General features: G+C 41.7%; 1 protein-coding gene across 2 annotated transcripts in view; it reads right to left on the reverse strand.

Annotated features, from left to right (window-relative positions):
* Positions 1-11,950: 11,950 nt before the first annotated feature.
* odad2 (outer dynein arm docking complex subunit 2) overlaps positions 11,951-25,164 on the reverse strand; it is a 41,245-nt gene continuing 28,031 nt past the window's right edge. The window contains exons 16-21 of one of the 2 annotated variants that reach the window (XM_010737323.3): positions 24,603-24,783; positions 24,440-24,501; positions 21,991-22,105; positions 18,329-18,517; positions 17,908-18,129; positions 11,951-12,155 (exon numbers count right to left, since the gene is read on the reverse strand). In XM_010737323.3, coding sequence (XP_010735625.3) covers positions 12,042-12,155; positions 17,908-18,129; positions 18,329-18,517; positions 21,991-22,105; positions 24,440-24,501; positions 24,603-24,783 — 883 coding nt within the window. In that variant the 3' untranslated portion in view covers positions 11,951-12,041. The remainder of the gene's footprint in view (positions 12,156-17,907; positions 18,130-18,328; positions 18,518-21,990; positions 22,106-24,439; positions 24,502-24,602; positions 24,784-25,164) is intronic. The other variant, XM_010737324.3, reaches the window with a different exon arrangement.

Consider the following 25,164-nt stretch of genomic DNA (forward strand, 5'->3'; position numbering starts at 1 on the left):
AATGACTTCTCTTCAAACTAATGCGAACATCTCCTCCTACAGCCTGATGCTCCGAGCCTGCTCTGAAAAGACCGACGAGTTAAAGTGACTTATAATGTTTCATAAAACATGAACCAATGCTCCATAATTCATTTACCAGATAAATATAAAATATAAATATTTCTATTTAGTCTGGCTTAGTTTAGCACGGAAACAAAACAGAGCTCACTCCACAGCTCACTGAAGAACACATGATGTTTTCTTTGAGTTTGATATGTATAAAAAATTTAAATTAAAAATGTCAAACTTCAAGTTTTATTTTTATTGTTTATATTATTTATTATTAATTTTACAGGTGCTAGTAGGTGCTAGGTGCTAAGCTATGCAATGTGCCTGTACCTTATATTTTTATTTATCTATGTTGGTCAAAGGACTCATTAACTTTTAAAATAATATTGATTTACAGTGATTTTTACAATATTTTACAGTTTAGCAGTGTGTTTCTCTAACCCTGTATCCTCATCAGGGTCCCTGGGAGCTGAACCCTATCCCAGCTGACTTAAGGCAAGAGGCAGGTACACCCTGGACAAGTCGCCTGTTCATCAAAGGGCACATAGAGACAAATAACCATTCACACTCACATTCATTTATCAATTTAGAGTCACTAATTAACCTATTATGTAAATGTCTTTGGACTGTGGGAGGAAGACCGAGTACCTGGAGAGAACCCACACAGACATGGGGAGAACATGCAAAGGCCCCAGCCGAGGTTCAAACCGGCAACCTTCTTGATGTGAGTCGACACTGCACCCAATGTGCAACGTCCCTGAAAATAAAAAAAATATGATAAAAGAATCAGAGCTATGGGTCTGTTATTATGCAGAAAGTTGATATATATAAGATGCAGGCAATCCAATTACAAAAGCTGTTTAACACGCAGTGAACTTAACTCCAAACAGCGCTGATGTTCTCATCACATTTGTAGAGTTTGTGTTTCTGTGTTCTTTGCAGCCACTACACTGAGCGTGGAGTCTATTAACAATTGTGCTGCAGAAATACTTTACAGTGTGGTGAACCTGTTGAAAGCTTGTAAAGACTGTTTCATGTTCCTTCACTGCAGGATCACACCTCGGTCCTGAATGGTCTTGAGTCTTATTTGTTTTCAGAAAATCTCTGAAGGAGTAACTTTCCCATCCTATTCTTTTTTCATCTCCATCTTCAAACTGCCTGAGGCTGAAGTCGGTACACATCAGTGCTTTCGCCGCAACAATAATTATTCCATCACATCAGACCGAACACAATCCGAGCTGGTTTTGAGAAAAAAAGGGAGATTCTTACTGTATATAGCCATGCCACTGCTGATTACTCCTGATGCACCCTCTCATTGACTTCCATTATAAAAGCTGTCACATTATGGGCTCGTGAGTCATAGGTTTCTGAGGTCCTCAGCTGTGTGTTCCTCTGGGGTTTATCCAAGGTAGTGATTCGAGGGACATGACTAAGCAGCAACAGCCATATGAAGGGTTAGGGACCCGTGTAATTATTGTTTATTTGTGCTTATTTTCATTTAACGGGGGAAGTTAACTTTTACTAACAGCTTGTGCAAACATGCTATGAATGGCCCAGTCATGTAATCACTTTAATTAAAGTTGGGGAGGGTTTATTTGCTCAGGTTATACACAATACGTAAGTTTTGCTTCTCGCCTGAAGTGAACTTCTGTTACCTCCCATGACCTTGTCACTCTTATCTAAACCAGCGGGTCAGAACAACCTTCTCTGGATAAGTATGGAGGCTTGTGGCCACAGTAGCATCTCTTTAATGATAATTCACCTTCTCCACGGCCTGCTTTGGCTCACCGTATCTCAGCCTCAGACTGCTGTCTGTTGTGGGCGTACAAAACGATTCAACAGGTAGGAGCATGAAATAAATCATGATGTCCGGCTTCGTAGGGGTTGGTGGCAGGGACTCTGCAGGCTGTCCCTGTACACAGCTCTGTTTCATCTCAGGCTGAAGTACATGAATTACAATGTCATCTGCTTTCTTTGTCGACTGGTCACTTGGGTTTGACCAATAATGTTTTTTGAAGCCTGGCACCGATACCAATAGACCAGTATTTTTAGTCTGAAGCTGCTGACAGCTGAGACATTGTGCAGAAATTGAAAATGTCATTCTCAAATGACACAGAAGCTCAGAAAGTCTATTTTAATGTTTGAAAAACAGACATTTATATGACAGCTCACACTTTTTTATATTTGTTACATGGTGTAGGGAACTCTGGGATACGTTACTGCTCTAAAAGAAAAGATAAATCCATAAATATGAAAATGAATAACCATTATATCAATTCAGCCTGTGAAAACAGTTGCATTATGAGGAGCCCTGAAGAATCTCAGGGTTATCAGGGTTAAGACTACAAATGTATAACTTTAAAGGAAGTGGAGAAAGATGTGGTGTTCAGCAGGGCAGGGTCTAATGAAAGATACTATCCAATGGCATCATGGGAAGCCTAACGGGACTAAACAGGTGGTCACCAAGCGGCAACCTCCGCATTGGCTGTGAACTGAAGCCAATGCTGAAGTGCCAAAAACTGCAGTTCCAGAATGTCCATTTGAGGCTGGCTACAGAACCAGTCACTCTCCATAAACGTCCAACTTCACAGCAGAAATAAACATGTTTACAGCCTGGTACAAAAAACAGTTTTGGTCTCTGTAGCTAATTTCCCCGTTCATGACAACTGTACTGAGGGTGAATTTATATACAACTCACCTGATCAAATTATATTAAGGCTTAAAGTTCTGCATAATAATTTAGTCCGCCTCAGGTCCACCAATGATCCACATCCAATATGATATTTCGATCATCAGTGCATGGCTGTATTTCGACACTATAGTGCTGAAATTAGTGCACTACACCAGGAAGTACATAGTGTACACAGTGTACTGCATAGTGTGCTAACGGAAGTATCCAAATTAAGACACAGCACTACTGTCAGTCAGCAAGCTTGGCCTGTTTGCTAACAGAACAATGAGTTCATAAAAAAAAGTTTATCCACGATCAGCTGGTGTCTCATGGCCTAAAAATACTTCTTTTGTGGAGCAGCATACCCTCTGGCACAAGTGTTGATTGCTTTGTCCATTTTGGACTCAAAGGTCAGCATCGACAAGATTGGATGCCATCAGTGGTGCAAATTGTTACCATAGCATTCAAACAATACACACAATTTGTGCATATTCACAAATACTGGTCTGACAGAGGCCATAAAGTCAGAATATCTTGGACTCTGCCACTTCCATTTGGAACATTCTTTTTTTTTAATCTGTCATTTGCCATTTCAAAATCTTCATGTTAGTGTAATACTTAGATTCAGGAGTGCCCTTTTAATAATGGCCCATTTTCCAATCTATCCATATACTGATTTATATCAGTATATCAGGTGTCTTACACTCTGTGTCCTAACATCTGGAGCTTCGTTTTCATGCAGTGCCGGGAAGGAAACATTTACCTCTTCCATCCAAGACAATTTAATTCAAATGTTATACGTCAGTGTAATTTGAGGAAAATGTAGCTTGCATCTAATCTTAGTACATGTTTTATATACATATGTTACCCACTCTTGTATTGTTTTATATAAAATCTGCTGGAGTTCATTTGTATGTGGGTTTGGTCTTGGTCTTGCCAGAGGGGTGGTTATAGTGAAACTTTTATGTCCTTGCACATAACATTTGTTTTCTTCTTAAACTTGCAATTCAGCTCAAAACAAAAGACAGCACGTACAGAGGCAATAAAACATCTTGATTTTTAATACATAAACTATTGCAGTAAAGATCAGTGTTGGGTATAGTTACTTTGCAAAGTAGTTAATTAGGTTACAACGTTACCATCAATTAAAAGTAATCCGTACAGCGTTACCTATGAATAAAAGTAACGCGTTAGAGTACTCATGCGTTACCAAAAATGAAAAGCTGTTTGCAGCGCCTCGCACATGCTGCAGCTTAACTGACACAGACACACAGCCTGCTTTAAATCCACCGAGACGTCCTGACAGTGAAGAACGTCAGTCATCCAACCAGACTAACTCTGCAGGATAACAATAACAGGAAAGACAGCCAGCAATATGCCACACTTTTTATTAATTCATTATTTTTGGATCAGTCAGAAGATAGGTAACTCCTGAATGTTTTTTTTTTTTTAACCCTAATGCAGTTATGAAAGTGCATTGAAGTGCGCTTAAGTAAACACAGTCTGAGGTAAAGAGGTAGCAGGTTCAGATCCATTTAGAAATTCACGAGCAGTCAACGATCTAACAGAAATTTGAACAGCTGCCTCTATGTCAAACAAAAATGATTACAGGCCGAATAACACAAACAATACAATCTCTCACTGGCGCGCAGGCAAATGACAAATAGCCGAACTATGAAAATACTATTCAAGTGTCTCAGGCCTAAATTCACTTTACCTTCGTCCACTTCTATTTCCTCTTCAAAGTATTTATTAAAACATAGCAGAAGAAGATTTTGGAAACATCTGTCCGACTGTCGATTTCTCTTAGAAATAAGAACGAGACTCCCAGGGCGCAGACGCATCATCACAGCGCTGCGCCTCCGTGGACACATCCGCAGATGGCACAGTACTGTCTGACAAACAGCAGGCTGCAGTCGGAATTTATTTATTAAAATATTTTAAAAAACAACAACGAAGAGTTACTAATTGCTTAACGCACGAAACTAACGCGTTACGTTACACGAAAAAAGTAGAGTACTCACAGAATAGAGTTACCCACAACACTGGTAAAGATGCAGCAGGCCTGGCCTGAGATGATGATCAACATTGAAAAGCTACAAATAAAAGACTGGTGTGTTTTGTTTGAGAGCACAGAATTGAAAAGCAGACATTCATTAAACATCATGGATCCAGCAGGAAACACCCTGTTTTTTTGCCTTGGGGTACTTCATCATTCAACGTGTATTAAAGGATCTGGCTATGAAAGGTGGCCATTACTCGAAATCAGTGTTAGCTCAATGTCAACACCTTACGCCATTACAATCCAAATTATTTTTTAAAACCCTCCAGTCTCTCCCATAATCTGCCCTTCATTTAAAATGATGTTTTCTCTCCAGACGGGGACTTAATTTCCCAGTGTAAACCAAGTTGGAATTACATACTGTAACACATGGACTACTTGTAAAGCCACAGACATATTTGTTCGATAGTTTGCCAGCTTTGGCGGAAAATGTGACTGAGGAGAAAATTTGCAGGTTGTTTAAAATGACCCAATTACTATTTTCAGGAGGGTTTTAAACATTTGGGACACTAATCAGCGACTTGAAACGCGTGCTGTCTGTCCGTGTCTACTGAAAGCAATCAAGAGTCAAAAGCAAATGCCATTGGTAGTCACTGGGATTGCCCCTTAAAATTACAGAGGGGAATAATTGCAACTTGGAACACCCAATACTCCTTAAACCTTCCCATTCACTGTTGTCTCCTAAATATGGCTTTCCAAGAAAACACAAATGGCTACTAAATAGGCACATGCTGCTTCACAGGAAGGAGATGCCAGTTCAGTATCCAGTGTTCATGTAGGTGATGGATACATCTGTCAAAGAACATGCTTTCTTTGTGAACTGGACCCTCTGATTTTTCGTGCATTGTCGATCCAAGTTGAATTAAGTCAGACAAAATGTGCTTTTTGTGCAGTTAAGCTTGCAGCCAGAACTGCTCAATCATGTTAGAATAACAAAGAGGCATATTTGATTCTGTATTGTAAAATTCCAGTGTGAAAACTTCATTGAAATGTTTCAGTTATTCCAGTGTCATCGCCTCTATAATTCTGGTCGTACTATCTTTGGTTGTGGAGACTCCAGGTATTTTTCTTTCTGAGCAGACAGTTGCAAAGCTCTGAAGTATTTGGGAGTGCTTGGGCAAACTGACAGCAGTGAGCTAGACTGGAACAGGGGGTTATTTATGCGTCGCACGCAGGAAAAGGACATTTATTAACGTCAGAACTAAAGCAGAACCCCCCAAAGAAAGAACAGTGAAGTTGAGGGGTCAACTAGACGAGAATAATAGCTACATAAAACTAACCACACCAAAACAGCAAACTGCACTTTATCCTTTTGCGTAATTGACCACTTTTACAAATATTACTTTTAATTCTGTGAAGAAACTCAAGCCGGGAGCGTCTACTACAGTTTTGTACTTTGTGCTCATGTCTCAAAGTGTGCAATCAGTTACAGATTTAAATAGGATGTTCTATAATGCCCTGCTGATGATTTGTTGATTTGGTGCTATTCCCCCCAGTTGCATGTCTTCCCCTCAGGTCCAGAGTTGTGATAGCTTGATGAAAAGATTGTGATGAAAACACTGGGATAATATAATTTTTGGTGGGTTGCCATACAGAGCTCTCAGGTTGGTTCATGATCCAGCGAGGGGAAACCTGGCCGAGCTTATGGTTCACAGCTGTGCAGCTGGGAGCGTGTGCCAACTCATCACTGTCTGCTGTGTGAGGAACTTGGCATTTTTTAGCATCTTTACTTGACATTATCCTTTGTCTGCAAATGAATATAACTGCCTGTTGGCTATCAGCATCCTCTCCTTTCCAGTTTGGTGTTTCTGAACAAAGGAAAGGTCCAGAAATGCTTTAGGGGATGCAAAAACAATGAACACAATGCTGAAAACTTCACTGAACATCATCACATGTCACATTACAAACGAAGTCGCAGAGTGAGAGAGACAGTAAATCAGCATAGAAAAAATAACTGCAAACATGTTCCTTAAAAAAGATGCTGTTTGAAGCCAATCAGTGTGATTTTAATAAAGCTCGAGTCATACCTTCCAAGTTTCATCAAATCAGAGCGATGGTGTCTAAGATTTCACAATTTCCTCAATTTCAAGGTCAGGTACAGAAAAAAATCTATGATCTGTTAATGTGGTTGACAGGCATATCATAAACCCCATGCACCCCTCCTTCTACCTTACATTGACTGCAACAGACAGACATCAGATCCGGTAAGTAAAGACTGTTCATCAGAAATGCTTAGATGTTGAGTGCCGTAACAGTTCAGGATGAGTCAGGATGACTAATCTAACAGAAGTCCTGCACTCCTCCAATCTGCTCTGCCTCTTGTATTCATGGGACAAAAATGTCAGTGTAGATAATAAAAAAGGACTCTTAAATAAATCAAATAATAAATCAATCACGTCGCGACCACTAGTAAGGCTACTTGGTAAACTACTGCAGCTGGTGAGCTAATCACCAGTGAGCCAGCATCATCAGTCACAATAGTTCTCCAAGCTTTTTTTCCCTGGATTGAACACCATTTCATTTGATTATGAATTACAAAAAGTATAATAATATAATGTCAAGCAGGTTTACATCATCCTAACAAAGTAATTAACATTTCATTTCCATCATTTCCACAGTGTCACAGTGACTTCAGAGTGCTTCAAAGACGTGTAAGACATCCCCTTTTTGACTGCAGAATCATCCAATGATTTTCCAGAACAGACAATCCGATAATGACCAGGGACAGGTGCAGCGCCGGTCCTGGCCACATTTGCGCCCTGGGCAAATTGATTGATTGTGATCATGCTATGAAACATTTCGAGCACATGTATTAGTATATACTCAGTAGCGAAATGACCATGCAAAGAAAAAATCTATGTGCATGTTTTGCTTTTACTCATAAAAGTACACAATAACGAAGTCCTTGTCTTAGTGTTGCTCAATTGCTCTCTTTAATTCCCTACATGGAGCACTATCAGAACGTTGGACACTCACTCAGAGTGCCTCGCTTGCTCTCTCAAACAAAGTAACTGACTGCAAGAGGATATTATGTGCTTACGTGGATATCAACAAACATGCGTATACAGAAGGCACAGGAGGGACTTTAGTTCAAATTAAATGATGTTCCTTTAAAAAATGTCTTTGTGCTTGGATCATATCGTGCTCAGAATTTAAACACATAAATCCTTTGCTTTGTAATTGATGTACGGGGCTAAAAGCCACAGCTGCCAGGACCAATGACACTGTTACTAATATTTTTGAGACCTTTATGGAGACATTACTCTGCAGCCTGGAAATCTGACCCAGACGGTGTGGTATTTGCCCACTCATTTCTCTGTTTATTTATTGTCATACCAGCTTGTTATTTATACATTATGGAAGGAAATGTCAAGATTCATTAGTGCTGTGAAAACCCTTTTAAAAAAAGTCCTCAGAAACCACTGAGAAATGCGCGGGGGTCACAGCATAGCACTTCAACCTTCTGAGGAGCACTGAATTGGGAGATCCCCTGAAGGAAGGCGACGCTGTGCAAACATCAGGTGGGCCTGACACGCGAGGCTGACTCCAACAGACTCGGTGGTGTGAGCATGGCGTAGTGATATAAAAGCTAATTTACAGATCCAGAAGAGAAGTCGTGTTCACCTCCCGGTCCTGGACTAGCAGAGAGCGCTGCTCTCTGTTTGGATGGAGCTCTGAGAGGCCGTTGTGTACACGCATGTTTTTAATGGCAACATTGCAAGCAAACCACTCTGCTGCTGCTGCTGTGCAACAGTTTGTGATTTTATATTAAAATAGTCCTCAGACACTGAAGGGAACAGAAAGCCACTTCTAATATTTGGAAAGAACTTTTACTGTTCACTAGTTTCTTTTATGAAATATTGCTGCAGAACGCCTAGGGAGATGTGGGATCTTTAAAAAACTTCAAAAGAGCAGTCCCATTTTAAAACAATTGAGCTAGTATCACAATACACAACACTGCCTGCCTATAAAAATAAGTGATATATATTTATTATTCTGTCCACCCAAAATGTGGACAGACAAATTTCACGACTGTAGAAAGGATATTTCCAAACACAAGTCTTGTGTAATGTGTAATAAAGTCCTCGAGTGTGGTTGCATCCATCACCATGACCTATGGGAAACCTCTTCTAGAGTCTGGACAGGGTGAAGGTCGGGCCAATGGTGAGACATACCAGATGAGATATAGGGGTGTGGCAGATGCCAAGGGCCCACATCTTCCTTCAAAACAGGAGCAACAACATCAGGGATCTCCCTCCACTATTTCCATCCCTTCCGTAAAAACCCTGAGAAGTATGAGATCTTGAATGGTGACCAGAAACGGCCAGAGTCGGACGTAATTGCTGCCTCTGCCGAGGCGTGGAGGCATAACCTCTAATTTCCGTGAATAATGTCCCTGCGTTGGACGGCGAGCCAAAGAAAGTGGCAGTTTCTTTTCTCAGAGGGTTTGCGGCGCGACTAATACACTCAACTGTGGCTTTATGACCAATGGGCCTGAGGGCCAGGCTCCTGAATCCAACTTACTACTTCCTCTCAACCTCTCCCCTGTGCTCTGCAAGGTTTAACGTCAGGTTCAGAACGGAAAGTAAAGGTCTGCTTCTTTACAACAAGTTTTTAAATATTAAAAATCAAGGCCCATAAAGTTCTAAAGATGTGCAGCCAATGTGCAAAGAAAGAATCTCTTTTTATTCCAAAACATCTTGAGCTGCCCTTTACGCCTAGATCTAGTTCCATACAAAGAAAACCATGCCAAACAAATCAGCTGAAATCTCAGTGGTAACTACATTTTCTCTAAACCCTTACCCCGTTCTCAGAAACTGGGTTTCTCGTTTACATTACGTTTACAAAATCAGATTGCTGCAAAAAGCCAACAGGACCCCTGAATGACTAAAACTTGTGGAGGTGGAAATGCACATTTTATATATTCAACATCATCTATAGTTTTTTTAAATGAATAAATGAACATTTGAGGAAATAAATTTATTAGATTTTTTTTCCAAGTGTGAGATCAGAAAAACAAATACAATCTCATGTTGGTGCATTCAGTACGTAGCTGGAGTCAGGGTGCGTTTAGCCTAGCTTAGCATAAAGACTGGAAGCAGGGGGAAACAGCTAGCCTGGTTGTGTAGAAACTGAGAAAATAAGCCTACTGGCGTCTCAAGTTGTTTAATTAGCACGTTGTTGTTTGTGTGGGGCAAATTTTCTAAAATAGTCTTGGCAACCAGCCAGATGCACATATGCATTTTGTCAAGAAATAGCTGCAACACATAACTTCTCCCTAAAAGCACAAAATGTGCTTTTTGGCATTTCCATTTGTATGCGGATAAACAAACAAGATCAATGTGCTAATCTGTTAGCTTTAGAGCTGTTCTACAGATGCTCTGTACATAATGCACAGATGTGAGACTGATGTCAATTTCTCATCTCACTTTTGGAAATAGAAGCGAATGAATTATTGCCCAAACTGGTGAACTATTTCTCTACATGTAAAAGGAGAGCTAAAATGACAAGTTGCCAAAATAAAGAGTAATTAGAGAGTAAAAAATAAAAACATGAAAAGAAAGCATCAGGAGAAAAGGAAAGCCGGAGCAGCCACAGAAAAGAAAGTCATTTCCCTCTTTGTTTAAGTGACTAAATGCTTTTCCTTTAAAAAAAATTCTTTCTTGAGAATCAGTTCTGACTTTGGGCCTGTTGCAGAGCCCATAAAACTTGCTGCGTGGAATTAAATAGCCATTAATCATTGTGAATTTATTTGCTCTGAATGGTTTGGAGACAGTGGCTTCTTTCAGCTTCTAGTTTTGTGTTTTTGGAGGAAGTTGCTTCTTCAGAGTAATAAGCACTCATCTACTCTCTTCCATGCGCGCTCTTCCAGTGACCCCCGCTAACAGCTGGTAGTGTTTAGACATCAAAGAGTGATGAAGTTTTTCGACCACATATTTTCAATGTTTCGCTAATTTTCTATTTTAGCACGTGTCTGATATTAATGATGAAAGTCCCATGAGATTTTGCGGCAGCCTCTGTGGTTGAGTGCTGATCATCTAAGCTAACTGGGACCAGGACAGTGGGATCAGAGAGGCTGACAGACATGTGAGAGGGCAGCAGTGGTGGAGGCCAAAAGACTTTTTACTGAAATCTGCTGTGCGAGAGGCTGTCAAGCCTGATGTGGCCTGTTTATAATAAACAAGAACAGAAGACAAAAGAATCAGTCCTGATCGAGCCCTGATCAACTGCAATGAGGAGCACACACACACAAACCACTGCTATTGCACTGCAAATATATATATACATAGAAAACATATTAACCAACAAAATATAATAACTGCTTTTGGGAAAAAGCTGCGTAATGTTCCCCTAAATTCCTTCATTAGATTGTTTTATAGTTAGTGCTGACTAAATGCCATACAAGTGCTTTGGTACAGAGATGACCCCAACTGGCAAATTACATACAACATTTTTGTTTTTACTGACAAAAATAATGAGCTTGTTTGTAAAATATATTTTATTATTTACAATAAATACCCCTACAAAATCTGAAATTAAAAATTGTGAATAATGTGGAAAATCCTCATTTGAATTCACTCTTGTACATAATGTCTGTGTAGACAGGACGCACTATTGTATTCCTAATTGTTACAGACATTTCGTATCCACTTATGATAACAGAGCTTGAATTTATGTGTTCATATTATTGTGGTATTTATACAGAACATTTGTGCAGACTCCACACTGCTGCCACAGTATACAAGCTATTCTGTTTGTCTAAATGTCTCATCACAGGCTGTGTGTTTTCTGAGTTTGGATGTGTTACAAATATTCATATAAGTACTGGGGTACACAGACTGTATAAAAGGAGATTGAGCAAACCAAGCAGATGTGGATCTTGTTTAGATATTGTGGTCTCGTGTGGATTACTTAAGGAATGTTACTGCGGAGAACACAGCTTCGTGTTTCACGCCGAACAACGTATGTGGTATTTGGCGCACGATCAAACGCAAAGAAGAAGCATTTATTTTTATCATCACAGTCAGAGAGAGCTTCCTAAAATGTTTGTATGAACTCCTGATGAGGTAATTGATGTAAACACGGAGCTCGGGATAAAAGATCGCCGCTAGGACGGAAGCAGGAGCCCAAATAAATACACACTCATCAATCAAAGTCAAATCTTTTATTTGAAATCTTTCATAAATTAATTGTGTCGTGCTATTTTAAAAAGTCAAACACAAAGTTCAAGTCCCTACGGGATTTCCAGGGCTGCTGTGATCACTGATCTTGAGCCTGTCTATTAGCCAGACACAGTGTTCGGATGTTGCGCACGCAGCCAGCAGTAGCTTCCTGGAGCATCTCATCATCAGAGCCCATGAAGTGGATGAGGGGCTGTGGGAGCACAAAGCAGAGAGAGGTTACAGAAGACATGTTTGGAAAGATCTCATGTTGCCATGTCAGCAGCAGTCACTGCGCACTACCACCGGCTGCAAAGATATACAGTGGCAGTGCAGCGACAGTCTTAGGCTGAACTGGCACGTGTCCCTCTGTGTGTGTGTGTGTGTGTGTGTGTGTCCCACTTTACCCATCCAAACCATGCCTCAGCAAAGGGGTTACAGCTGCAAGCACACATGCTTCTGTAAGTTTTTTCAGATGAAAGTCATGCAGGGCAGGCTCAACATTAAAAACCTGAGCATGAACCACACCACTTGACAGCCTTTCCGCCGCTCCAAAGGTCAGATTATATGCGACTATTAGTGGCTTGTGTAATGGATCTCGTTAGATCTTATTGCAGAACAACGTTTTCCGCTCTCCAGAAATCTCCGGCTTTGAAAGTTTATTTTTCGGTTATATAAAACTGAACATCTAAAAGATTTTCGTACGTTCACAGAGTTGCGTATTGTGCAGAAACGAGCAAAAATGAACACACTGGATATATGCAATACCACCAGTGGCGTGTGTTTTGGAGGCTCGAGCTATTTTTTTCTATTTTATCTGCAGCAAAATCACTACATTATGTTTGTGGGGAGCTGTGGGGCTGAATCAAAGTCAAAGTGAATGTAAGCATAAATACTCTGGTGCAATGGATGAATCTAAATTTGTTCAATGTGTGCGCCTTGGTAAAATCACAATGGTGTGCCACTGAGGTTTCCCAAGCCACACTTGCAATTATTTCGGATCGTCTTGTTTACATCCATAATGAACCAACGGCAACATTACATCCCTCAACTAAGCACTTAAGGACTCCCTGCTTCTAAACATAATGAAGCTTTGATAAATACAGTAAATGCTGAGACGTCTGAGGCACTTTTAAGCTCCATATATCAAGGCCTTGTTCTCCACTGAATGAAAAAGGATTTTCAAAAAGATTTCTTTCACAAAGATCGGGCTGCAGCAGGCTTATGAGTGCTGTTTGAGAACCATCGGGATTGTTTCCTTGGTTTCGGTGCAGCAATGTTACATCCCTGTTGATCCTGACCAACACAGAGGACAATATCAAGAGTGTCACTGTCAATCCAAGAGCTAAGCCTCTTTAAAACCTACATCCAGGCACTGATTTAGACTTAGTTTAAGGCAGCAGAATGATTATAAGAGCGTCTGGCTAATCTCCATTTTCTCAAAGTCTTTCCCCTCGTCTCCCTCTTATTCAAAACTCTCCCATCCTGTCCAGCACTGGCTCCACGTATCAACATAGGAAGTTATGGGATTCCTTTGTCGGTTTCACACAAATCTCAACCCGAATAATCATTTTCAGCAATACTTTGTTTAGACTTTGCCTAATCTCTATCCAACTGGTCAGCGCTTAAACAAAACTTGAGACTGTTTTCCTCTCGGGTCATCATTGTGTTCATAACGCATGTCAGAGCAGAGTTGAGGTTGACCCCGACCCCTCTCCGTGTTACACGCAAACTTAAAACGCTGCTCCTCACATTTGTGTGGTTAGCAAACAGCCGGAGAAGCAAGAGAGAAGACATTCCCAGGATTTTCAGCGCAAAGATAAACAGTGAAAGGAAAACAGATGAAAGACGAGGTGAGCCAGCTTGTGTGTACGAGCACGAAAAAAGTGCTGTGAACCTCCAGTAATAAGTCCTATCAAAAACTGAGAAAATAATATCCTTCCTCTTGATTATAATCACATCGTTTTTTTTGGGGGGTGGGGAGGTGGCAAACAGCAGTCCAAGATGTCAGGTCCTCTCAATGCACCAGTGTCGAGGAGTGTATGTGAAACATTTGGTTTAATATGATTTTTAAATAGCATCCAAAACACCTCCAAAAGCAAACTTACATCCACGGGCTCCAGAAAACATGCAGCTCACTAAACAAGTCTCTTTTGTGTAAAGAGGATGCCTGAGAAGTGCCAGAGGCAGCGTTTTTGCCAACCTCATAGCATGTTATTCAGACGTCGCCAAATAAGGTCTCCCGAAGCGCTCAGCTAGGCTAAGATAAGCGCGTCTCTCTTTGCTGCCTTTTTTCCTAGCTTGCTCTTTCCCTCCCAGCTGGGATCTCGAGGAATATAATACGCCACTTGTTAGATATTCCCTGACTGTGGTAACATGAACACTTGCCCCATGTTTGAAAACTAAATCGTGAGTTTTTGAGGTTTTTGCACTTCAGAGAGCTCCAGTGAGTCCTGACCTCCAAGAAGGGAACGGGGAACACGCCGACGGGGGAGAAGGGGGGGAAGGGGGGCTGTGCGACTGTGCAGGCACACAGTCTGGGAGGGCTCGCACATATTGTTGCAAGTGTACACACACACACATCCTATCGCACATTTAGGTGTCATGATCTTAAATGCGCTCTGTTGGGCCGTGTCTGCCTGCAGGAGTTGAGGTTTAAATTCCCCCGTGCCAGGTCTGACAGCCATTATGGCTCCATCAACCCCCACCCCCCTTCACCCACCAACCTAACACACACACCGTGCCTCCATCCCAGCATTCCCATGTTCTAGACTTCACTCAGAGGCAAACAGCACAAACAGACAGCAGTGTTTAGCTGGGGTTGAGGGGAAGTTGGTGAGGGAAGTCAAGGTAAACAACATTCCCTGCTGCCTCCAGTGAGCCAGAGACTGTTGAGCTGCTTTTTCTGTGTCTCTAAAGAGGAAGAGGAAAAGACGAGGGGGCGCAGGCGGCTTTCAAATCAATGACTTTAAGGGAAGAGTTTCACTCTGAACTATGAAGCCGCTGGACCTGAAGAAGATGGCTTGGCATTTCTGGTCCAGTCGTGAGCGAGAGGGGCTCTGAAACATTATGCTGCATGGATGTGCAAAAACATGGTAGTCATAACAGAGCAGGCAGCACACAGCGTCTGTATCATCTGCTCACCACACCCACAACCTGAAGTCATGTTACCCACAAACCAACAGGAAACTGTAGAAGTAAACCTGAGATGCTCTGCTTGCTTTTTATTCCTTCCCTCACATTTGGTGTAATTTCTGCCCCCCACAGCCTCGCTGCACACTTTCACTCCTGAAGTCTGAACATGTGAGAGAGAAGGAAAAAAATTAAAACAAACACTAACCGTGCCGGGGCAGAACTGTGCTCATGGCAACAAAAGTGCAAACGATTTTCTCATTTAGATTAGTAAAAGCCTAAAATACATGGCAGGACCTGGCAAAAGCCACGCTCTGGAATACCTTCAGTTGAAAATTACAGATAATTACCATCCGCATTTTGTAATTTTCATCAATTTACTTCACAAAGCTTTTCTTATGAAAGAGCCTCTTTAATACAAAAAGCTGGCTAAAGCTGTCTACAAGGATTTATGGTTTCAGCAAACAATCCCCAGTGCTTTTGGACGCGGTGTAAAGTGCAGAGGGGGGGGTGCCATGTTGATTTTGTACATGACACAAAATAAAGTATAAAACTGCGAGATACCAAGAGTGGATGTCAAATCAAACGGGCAGGGCGACTCATCTCTCCGACTGAAATGTTCTTTTCCCTGGTATGTGTTTCCTGTGAGAGCGAGCACCTGAATCCCTTTTGTTGAACAAGGTCTGATCTGAGAGGACGGCACATTCCAAGGAAAATGTGTTGAGAGAAATTTTCGGCAATAAAATAACAGACTAAAAGAACTCGGATGATGGCGGGTCGTGTCCAAAACAAATCACAGTGTTTTATTTAATTTAAAGATGGTTAGTATTTAGGTTAACTTAGTATTTATTTGTACTTTTACTCAATAATTTAATTGACCTTGGACCAAATTTGATGGTTGTGGAAGGGGGTAAAATAAAAAGACTAAGACGGGTAACTAATGCGTTTTCCAGTGTGAAATACTTTCTTTTCAATGCTTGATTTCCCATGTGAATCTTAAAGGACTGGGCCATACACCATTAACGCAGAGGTAGAGAGGAAAGTTACTTTCTAAACCAACTTCAGAGTAAGAGAGACCTTCGAAATCATATACTACACGTGGGTGAACATGTTTGGAGAGTTTCTCAGCGGCACAGAAAAGTTCTTTGAAATACGGTTGCAATAATACAAGAGGCAGTCCAGAACTTTACACAGGGCCATAAATTAGCCACAGAGCCGCATATGAATCCTCGATACACCCTCTCCGATCCATTCCGAAGTATTGGAGATATTGTTTTAACACATTCTGCCTGTATATCATAAGGCAGAGCATTACAGTACACACTGAATCCAGGAGATTGACAAGCGCTCGCACTGTAATGTTTCCTCTGAGGGTCAGGCAGGTAAGTATCAGCCTCTCTCCCAGACTTGCTGAGAACTGAGGCCAGACCGAACAATGAGGCTGCCTGTGTTGCATTTCCATGTCTGAGATTAAGAACAAACGCAATGCTGGTGCAGTTACGTGGCCTTTGGTAATTAAGCTCTTTAAAAGTCCAAAAATACATTATGGAGTAGTGTTGCAACTCTTAACTGGTACATTAATAAGGGCAAACACAGAGACAGATTAAAAAGGGTGGTATGTCTTGCATTTGCACACACTCACGCCCATACACACTCAAACTCAAACTAGAAATTCAAATATAGACACACACACACACACACACACACAGAGCAAAAAAAGAGGGCTCGTCCAGTTTTTGTCGTGGCTCAAACTACAAAAAGCATTCAGCTTAACGACTTTTGCAAATTGGACATAACTCTTTCGGAACACCCAATGTTCAGTCCAGCTACCAATTATGGCTAGTGTTGAACCACATACACTGTAACAGCAGATCGAGCTAAAGTACACCATTTAATGAACATGGGAAAAAAATATCTGGCTGCAATGGCATAACCACTTCATAATTTATATCACAGTTGTTATTTAGGGGGGGAAAACGGGATTTAAACTCACTGTGGCCACAAAAAGATTTCTCATGTGAAAGTCTTTCTATGTGAAACATGATTAAATTAGAGAATAAGATAGCAATGTTTTCCCAAAAAGCTGAAATATGGGTACATGATCATCTGTGACAAGACATCACTTATAGTGTAATCTCAACATGAAATCTCTACATCACTGTCAGAGACAAACATAAACAGTCTCTGGAGCTGAGCATGGAAACAGCCCGACAGGCTCAAATGTTAGACAAAACAATGCTTGTTTCTTTTTGGAAGAGTGCTACACTGCTGCAATGATGAGGAAAGCTGGCGGATGTAGGTTTACAGAGTCAGAAAAAAAACTGGACCATAAAAAAAACATTGTTCTCTTTTAGTCTTGAACAGCTCTGACCCAACTCTTTGGCCTGAACCATATCGCTGCTGCATTCTACCCTGATGTCCAGGAACAGCCCTTAGCAACAGTTACCCCCAGCTACAGCCCTTTGACTTGTGCTGTAATGGCATCTAGGGTCTACCGGAGAAATGGCACTGCGCACACACTGAGCTGTTTGCTTTTCTGAGTTCCCATGACGGCTAGAAAGTGGAGTCATGTTTCCGCCGCCGAATAAAACTCACTTTGTTTCTGCTCCATCGGTCAAAGGCTCTGAAAATAGTCACAGCTTTTCAAAGTTTATTACTCAGTGTTTTTCACACATCGCTGAAACAAGGGTGGTGGGAGGCCAAAGCACATTTTCCTCAATGTAATTATGCCAGATTTAGTCTCGAAAGCTGCAAATAAACTAGAGAAATAACTACTTTGTAAATTATCTACAAAAAAGCAGAAGTAAGGAGTCAGAAATGGTAATACAACTGACCTTGACCACTCCTTTTTGGTGCATGGTGATGCAATTGTTGGGTTCCTTGGACAGCTGGTACAGGGCCATAGCAGTGCTCTGGTGCACTGCCTTGTCGTTTGACATGAGGTAGGTCGCCAGTGGGGCCACGGCCCCTGCGTCGCCAAAGGATGCCCTGTTGGTGCCCCACATGCAGCAGTGGCAAATGGCCTCAGCCAGGTGGCGACGGAGTCTGTCATCAGTCTGTGGAGAGGACAGAACTGCTGTTGGACCACAATGGAGACAACAAGCCCAACTACAGCTCTGCAAAAGACTCTTGGCAGAATAACAATATTCTTCTCATTAGCTGGATTTATGCTGCACTGAGTAGGAGAACGCCAACTAAAATCTATCGTAAACACAGTATATTGACAGTGAATGCAGTGTTGTTGTATAGTAATACCTTGTTTGTCAGCTTGGCCAGCAGTGGGACAACCCCGTGATCAGTAAGGATTGCCAGGTTCTCCTTGTCTTTGGCTATTTTGGCGATGGCAGCGCAAATGCTTGCCAGCACCTCGTTGTTTGTTGACTTGAGCAAATTGACAATCAGTTCAAATCCACCGACGAGGGAGCGGACCATTTCCCCTGCATCCTACAGTCAAAGAATTTCTTATTAGCTGGTGCTGTGTCAGAATGTGCAAAGAGGATGATGAAGAGGGAGGTAGTATAATGTCTGAGAAAAGAGGAGAGGCAGGCGGGGGGATTTGAGCAAGGAAGACAAAACAAAGGACATTTAATAAGTACAAACAAAGTATTTTCCTCAGTCCAGACAACAATCATCAGTCCCATCTATGCAAACCAACCAGTAGAAGTATCTTTGTGGTGCAAAACAAAACACTCACTCCTACATTTGAATTGTGTTGTGGATCTGGGTGAACAACCAATAGGTTGACATCTTTGACGTCTTTGTCCACCTCTCCTCTCTCACCTTAAGATGTCATAATGAAGAAGACACATAGAATTTAGAGCTTAGAGGTGGCATTTAAAACTTCTTGTCCCAGACGCACAGCGTAGACTCAGCGCCTCATGGTTTCATGGCACCAGCTGGTACCACAGGACTCTCAGCCACTTATGGGGCAATGCCTACCAAACCAACGTGCTGGTATGGAGTGCTGAGAGAACCACAGTGGAAGAGCTGGCAGAGACACTGGCTTCAGTAGGGCTTGGCACATCAGGCCGCTGTTTAAAATCACAACTCACCGTATCGCCAGCCACTGAAGAATACATGAAGGTGGCCGAGTCTGTAATGTTCAGTGCTTTGAAAATAGAACAGAAACTTCCCCAAAAGCATACAATTATGGGTGACTAGATGAAAATGACAAAGCACGCTTAATTTGAGCCCATTTCAACATCAATCTACATGTCTAAAGCTGATGTATGGCACAGCACTGTTGAATACAGCAATCATAAAATGTATTATGTGCACTCTTCATTTCATAAATTAAGGTATTTAATTCCAAAGCTGATTTACAGTTTCAGTGTACAGCTGGGAGAGCTGGATGTACTGCTGTGTTCTCCTCTCTAACAGAGAGCTCACAGCTGAGATCAGGCCAGGGTGCTGTGTATGGGCCCTGTGATGCCGTGCCAAAGGATGAGCCATGTGTGCAGTGCAGGGTAGGGGGGGGTGGTGGGGCCAGGAGCTGACCCCCCGACACACAGGAAGCCCTTCCTCAGGAATACTGATGACGGCTGGCCGGGAGTCCCTGCGACAGAGGAAGCTCTCTCAAGCCACCAGCTGCGATAGACTAGCCAGAATCTCTTTCATGGCCTGGACAGGCCTACAGATCTGAAAACCGCAACATTATGAGGCTGCACACGGAAAGACCTTTCTCGCTCTCCTCTCACCCACCCATCCTCTTACCCGGGATGAAATGAAATAGAAAACACATTATCTGCTGTGCGTGATCTCAAGCTGAGCGGAGCAAACCGAGCTCAGAACGTTAGAAGCGCCCTGACCTTTTCTCTGGAGCAATCAGTGCTCTGCAACACACATGGCTACTATGTAAAGGAAAAATAAATTAAGCATCTAAATGTGCCTCTGAGTCCAGACAAATTAATAATACACCCCATTACGTGCGACTGAGAGGCTTCTATTTCCTTGATTGAAGAACAGAGATAATTGAATGATTCACTAAGTCTTTGCGCTATGGGTACGGCACTAAGTGATTTTAAGTTGTGGACCTGTGGGCATAGAGCACAGTGTCTGTGGAGGGACAGCAGTACTGTATGGAGCATCCAGCAGATTCATTTATACCACGGCTCTCTCGTAAATCCACTATGGAACTGCTAACTCAAACCACATGGGTTTTTTTATCTAAATAACGACTGCACCGAAGCAGCTGTATCAGGTTCCCTAACTCGGTGGGCAAAGAGCACTATTTAGCTCTTGTCATTGCCCCCATCCCAGAAAAATTACCCCAAAAGCATGTTCATGAATTTCCTGCAAAATTGGCACACTGACGTCCAGACGAACATCGTCAAACTTTGTTAGTGCTCAGTAGTGGGTCCGTAGTCCCCCTCTTTCTCCATATGGTTGCCATGCATCATTTTCGCTATACTTCTGGGCCAGAGAAATTCCAGCCAAAAAAAAAAAAAAAAGGGAAAAAAAAGGGCCTCACCCCCAAGACACCTGCCTGGGCCCAATATATCTGTTTAAACTTAACCAGATTGTCCCACTGACAAGCTGTTTACCTTAATCACGGTGATAATCTAATAGAACAACATTACGTTTGTAGCTGGAAATGATACAACTGCTCAGGAGATCAAAGACCTGCTGATGTGTAACTGAAATTAGAGTTGACTGACAACACTGCTGTGTAACACTAGGCTAAAGGCCTGTGATGATGGCATGAAGGAACTTTTAAAAGGTACTCCACCAATTTAGCGTTAGACTTCTATAACATCGTCTGACTCATGATGGACAGTTTTTTAAACAAAATCTATTTTATTCCAAGCGTTCTTCTTCTTTCTTGTCAAAACCTGGTGCCTACATTACCCACAATGCAACTCAACCACAGTTTAGTGGGAAATTTGGGTGTGTTATGCTGGCAGCAGCTAATGTCTAGACTCTAACCTCAAGCAGAGATGAGGGGCGTGCTGCAGAGGTCTGGTGAGCTCACAGCAAGTCAAGTGACATCACTTGAGGCGATTTTTGAAATACTCAATTCTGATTGGTTGATTATGGTATTAAACAGTGTGTTATTTCTGTTTCTTTTGTAAATAGCCGTGTAATAAGATATTGTACAACAGGATTTTGTACAGGGAGTTAGTCATTGTTGGGAAATAAACTCTTTCAGGATAATTCAAGATCCCACAGCTTCATGTTGGAGCCCTACATCACAGAACAATGACTGGCTCGCTGTGTATTATTCCTTATTTATCAGACTTAACACAGATCCCACTTGCGGCACAAAATAATTTATTTTTTTCACATATGCAGTAGTACTCTCCAAGGCCTATAAACAGACTGTAATATTTAAAATCAGTGATTTTCTTTAAATTAAACTCATTTTACTCTATGCATACTTATATCTAAAATTAAAAATAGTATTCATAGCTGAATAATTGTTGTGGGTTCTTCTAAAGTCTATTTTTGCTGTTTTTTTCATTGGGGTCACAGAAAATGTCTGGTAGCCCACGCTCTATGCATGGATTGTGTGACTGTGTAACTATTTGCATGTTGAGGGAAGATTTTCAGCTGGGAAATCAGAAGCCATGCCACAGGATATTACTCAGTCTTTCTCCCTGCCTGCTTCCCAATTCACCAATCCCAGTGTGCCAAAGAGGCTCCTCTGCTTTATATTAGCCCGAGGTTCATGTAAGCCTCCTCTAACACAGTTCTGCCCCTGCTAACCTCACAGCAGCAGTAGGTTGGAGGGAAGAGCTTAGGAGACAAGCATGGTGATATAAGCAGGCTTCTGTTTTTGTGAGCGGGATAACCCTTTTTTCTGAAACAACACGAACTCTGCAGACGTCTTTGATTTAGAGCTTCTCTATGTGCCTTCAGTGTGCTTCACTCACAGGAACTCACAGGATAGAAGACGGATGTACTTTACTGTGCTGTACCTTTGCATTCTCAATACATGGACAAAGGGCCCATGCAGCACTGGATTGAACATCTGCATTGGGGTTTTTCAGTAAGGACCACACCAGGCGGACTCCATCAAGCTGGTCAATGATTCTGTAGGGAGAGACAGAAAAGTGGTGAGTAGAGGAGAAGGAAAAACAGAAACAAACGAACAAGGGGAAAAAGTGTTTTAATCTCAATCAGATCTTTCATTAAGTGTCATTTTCTGCTTGAAAGATTTAACAGTGTAACTGATCATGTTTGTGTCTCAGAGCTCTGGCTGTACCGGGTTGGCCAGCAGCAGGCTCAACAAAACTATGGCCAAGGAGGATCAAAGCATTGATCGATTTCACCATTGGCTTTCCATCATGACTTGCCTTCAGTGCTGCTCAGTTCCTCTCAAGACCTGAAACCCACCCACTGTCTGCTCACTCAAATCACTCTCCACGGAAAAGCTTGGCGATGCTAGGGCCAGGGGTTAACTTGCATACATCTGTGTATAGTGCTTCATACATGGATTTATAAATAGAAACTGAGACAAACTTACACTTTATGTTGGTGGCTTGTTTTTCAACCAGAGCCAAAAAGAGGACCTGTTTCCAAATCAAACAGAGCCAGAGACAGGTCGCTCTATATTTCATACGGTCTGAGTGAAGTTTACTTAGGCATGCGCTGTATTTCATGTCGTATACATGACTGTAGTCAAAACTGCAGTCAGGGTCTGGGAACCCAAAGAATTACGCCACAGTGCACCCGTTGTCTGGTATAAATAACATGTAACGTGTTCCCCATGTGTGCTTTCACCAACAAGGCCGACATTGAATGCTGTCATAATTACTTAAACACTCCCTAATCACAGTATCTCCGTGACTGGCAACGAGCGAACACTCATCAGGGACGTCCCCTGCGCCATCTGTCTTCCGTTTGCACATAAATCAGTCTAGAGGGATCATAACATCAGATTCCAGTCTGCAGGGCCTCTTAAATCCGGACCAAAAACAAAAGTGAAGCGTCATATCATCCGCCAAAACAGCTCCGTCTTCCCATGAAGCAGGTATGAAACAGATTAGCAATGAAGTTGCAGCTGACAGTGATGGATTAGACGAGGAGACCACAAACCCTGGAGGCATTAAACAACGTGTGTTCACTCTTGTAGCTACACAGGATTCATTGGAGGAAGTGCTATGTCATTAACCACACACTGCCTACTGGTTGAGAATAAAAACAAACATATGAGTATTTCATGGAAAACTTGAAAGTGATAGCTGTTTGTTTTGGGCTTTCAGTAGTTATGGATGACCTAAATCAGAATGATGATGTGAGAATTATGGTGCTGATCAACAGAAGGTGGGATTTGAAAAAAAAAAGACATTTCTGTTAACTGACAAGAATATTGCAGCTAACTGTGCGGTATTGTGCATAAATCATCATCATCATGTTTGTTAGCTTACCAGTTATCAAATGTGAGTTATGTTAATTGCTTAGCAAACTACTGTACACATACATGTTCTAAAATAAGCCACCGCCACAAAACATACAAAAAGCGACCGTTGAGAACTTTCTGTTTACGGAGGGCTGAAAAATGACAACGGCTGGCCTAAATATACACCCCGTGAGAAAACATGGAGAACATGATGAACCAATGCAAAACACTCCTCTTGTGAGAAGTTAACTACAGTTAGTGGCTTTATTTTGACACGCTTCACTTTTTATGGAGCCACTTGGTTTTTTCCTCCAAACAAATGTAATAGGCTCATATGATAGCATTAACAGCTAACTAACAATGTAAACTCAGTCATTAAGTTGTATTTGTGTCCAGCGCTAATTAAGAAAGGTCTTGTAGTCCATAACAGCCTTGTAAAAGCAATGAGGCACAGATGGAAGCTTCACAATGTTCTGCAGTATTGAGGGTGAGGTAAAATGAACGCAGAACAAAGACAGCTCTGGACTGTGGTTCAATGTGTTTTTCCAGCCATGTAGTCTTGGACAGGGTAGGGCTTTAGGTATGTTCGTCTGACCAGCTCAAGTCTTGACAGTGACCACAAAGTTATAGTAAAACACTGGGAATTAAACCACAACCATATTTAACACAGCAGGTACAATAAACAAAGCTTTTAAAATCTGTCATTAAGCTGGGGATGAAAGAGAAAAACTACCTGCATAATTACAAATTAAAAGAACATAGATTTCTTTAAGCATCAGCCCATGACAGGTTAATGATACTGTGTTTGGATCCTAGAATTGGTGTCATTCCCTTCTCAAAACATATGACATCAATAGCCGGCCAAGAATATGTGCTTTGAGCTAATTCAGTAATGACAGTGAGTAAGCCACTGATCACATTTTAAAAGACACCTCCACGAGTTTGTTTGTCTTGTGTAAACTGTACTCTAAACTGTCAAACGCCATCTTAGCTGGTTGGACGCCCTGGAAAAGAGGGAGACTTACACCATGTTTTCCATATCTGTGGCACAGGCACCCACTGCCCTGGTTACATTCACAAGCAGCGCCTGGTTCAATGAAAAAGAAAAAGTACAACATATGAATCAATGTAGGAGCATGTTTAAATGGTGAGATGATCCTTTATGCAGCAAGAGAAAAGTCAACATGCCTGGTTTGTTCCAGTGAGCAGGTTAACTAGAGACTTGATGCCTCCACACTTGCGGATGATGGCCTTGTTAGCAGGTATCTGGGCAAATTCTCCCAGGGCTCCCACTACATTCACCAGCACGTCTTCAGGCTCATCAGTCAGCAGGTGAACCAGGGTCTCCAGGGCTTTATACTTCTGTAACCTTTCAAGGGTGGAGAAGAGGAAGAAAGGCATATAAAGAGGTTTGTTTGTATTACATCAACTGATCAATGAACAAGAAACAAGACAAAAAGCCAAAGTAACCTTGTTTACATACTTAATTTAGGGATAGTGGTGTTAAATGGTGCTAAATCCATACACATCTTAAGTGTTAGCACGCTATCTGCTAATGCTCTGAGTAATGGGAATGTCATTAGTTTTGCAGGTGTTTAAAAGCCTAACCAAAAACCTGATTATGGCGCAAGAGAAAACTTTAAGAGTTATTAGAATTCAGGACATGAATGCAAACATACCACACTGCAGGGCAATCTAATATAATAATAGCTGTGGAGAGATTTCACTTAAAACCACAAATGTCTGTACC

Source organism: Larimichthys crocea, chromosome XXIII (assembly GCF_000972845.2).
Source record: "Larimichthys crocea isolate SSNF chromosome XXIII, L_crocea_2.0, whole genome shotgun sequence".
NCBI classification, from domain to species: Eukaryota; Metazoa; Chordata; class Actinopteri; family Sciaenidae; genus Larimichthys; species Larimichthys crocea.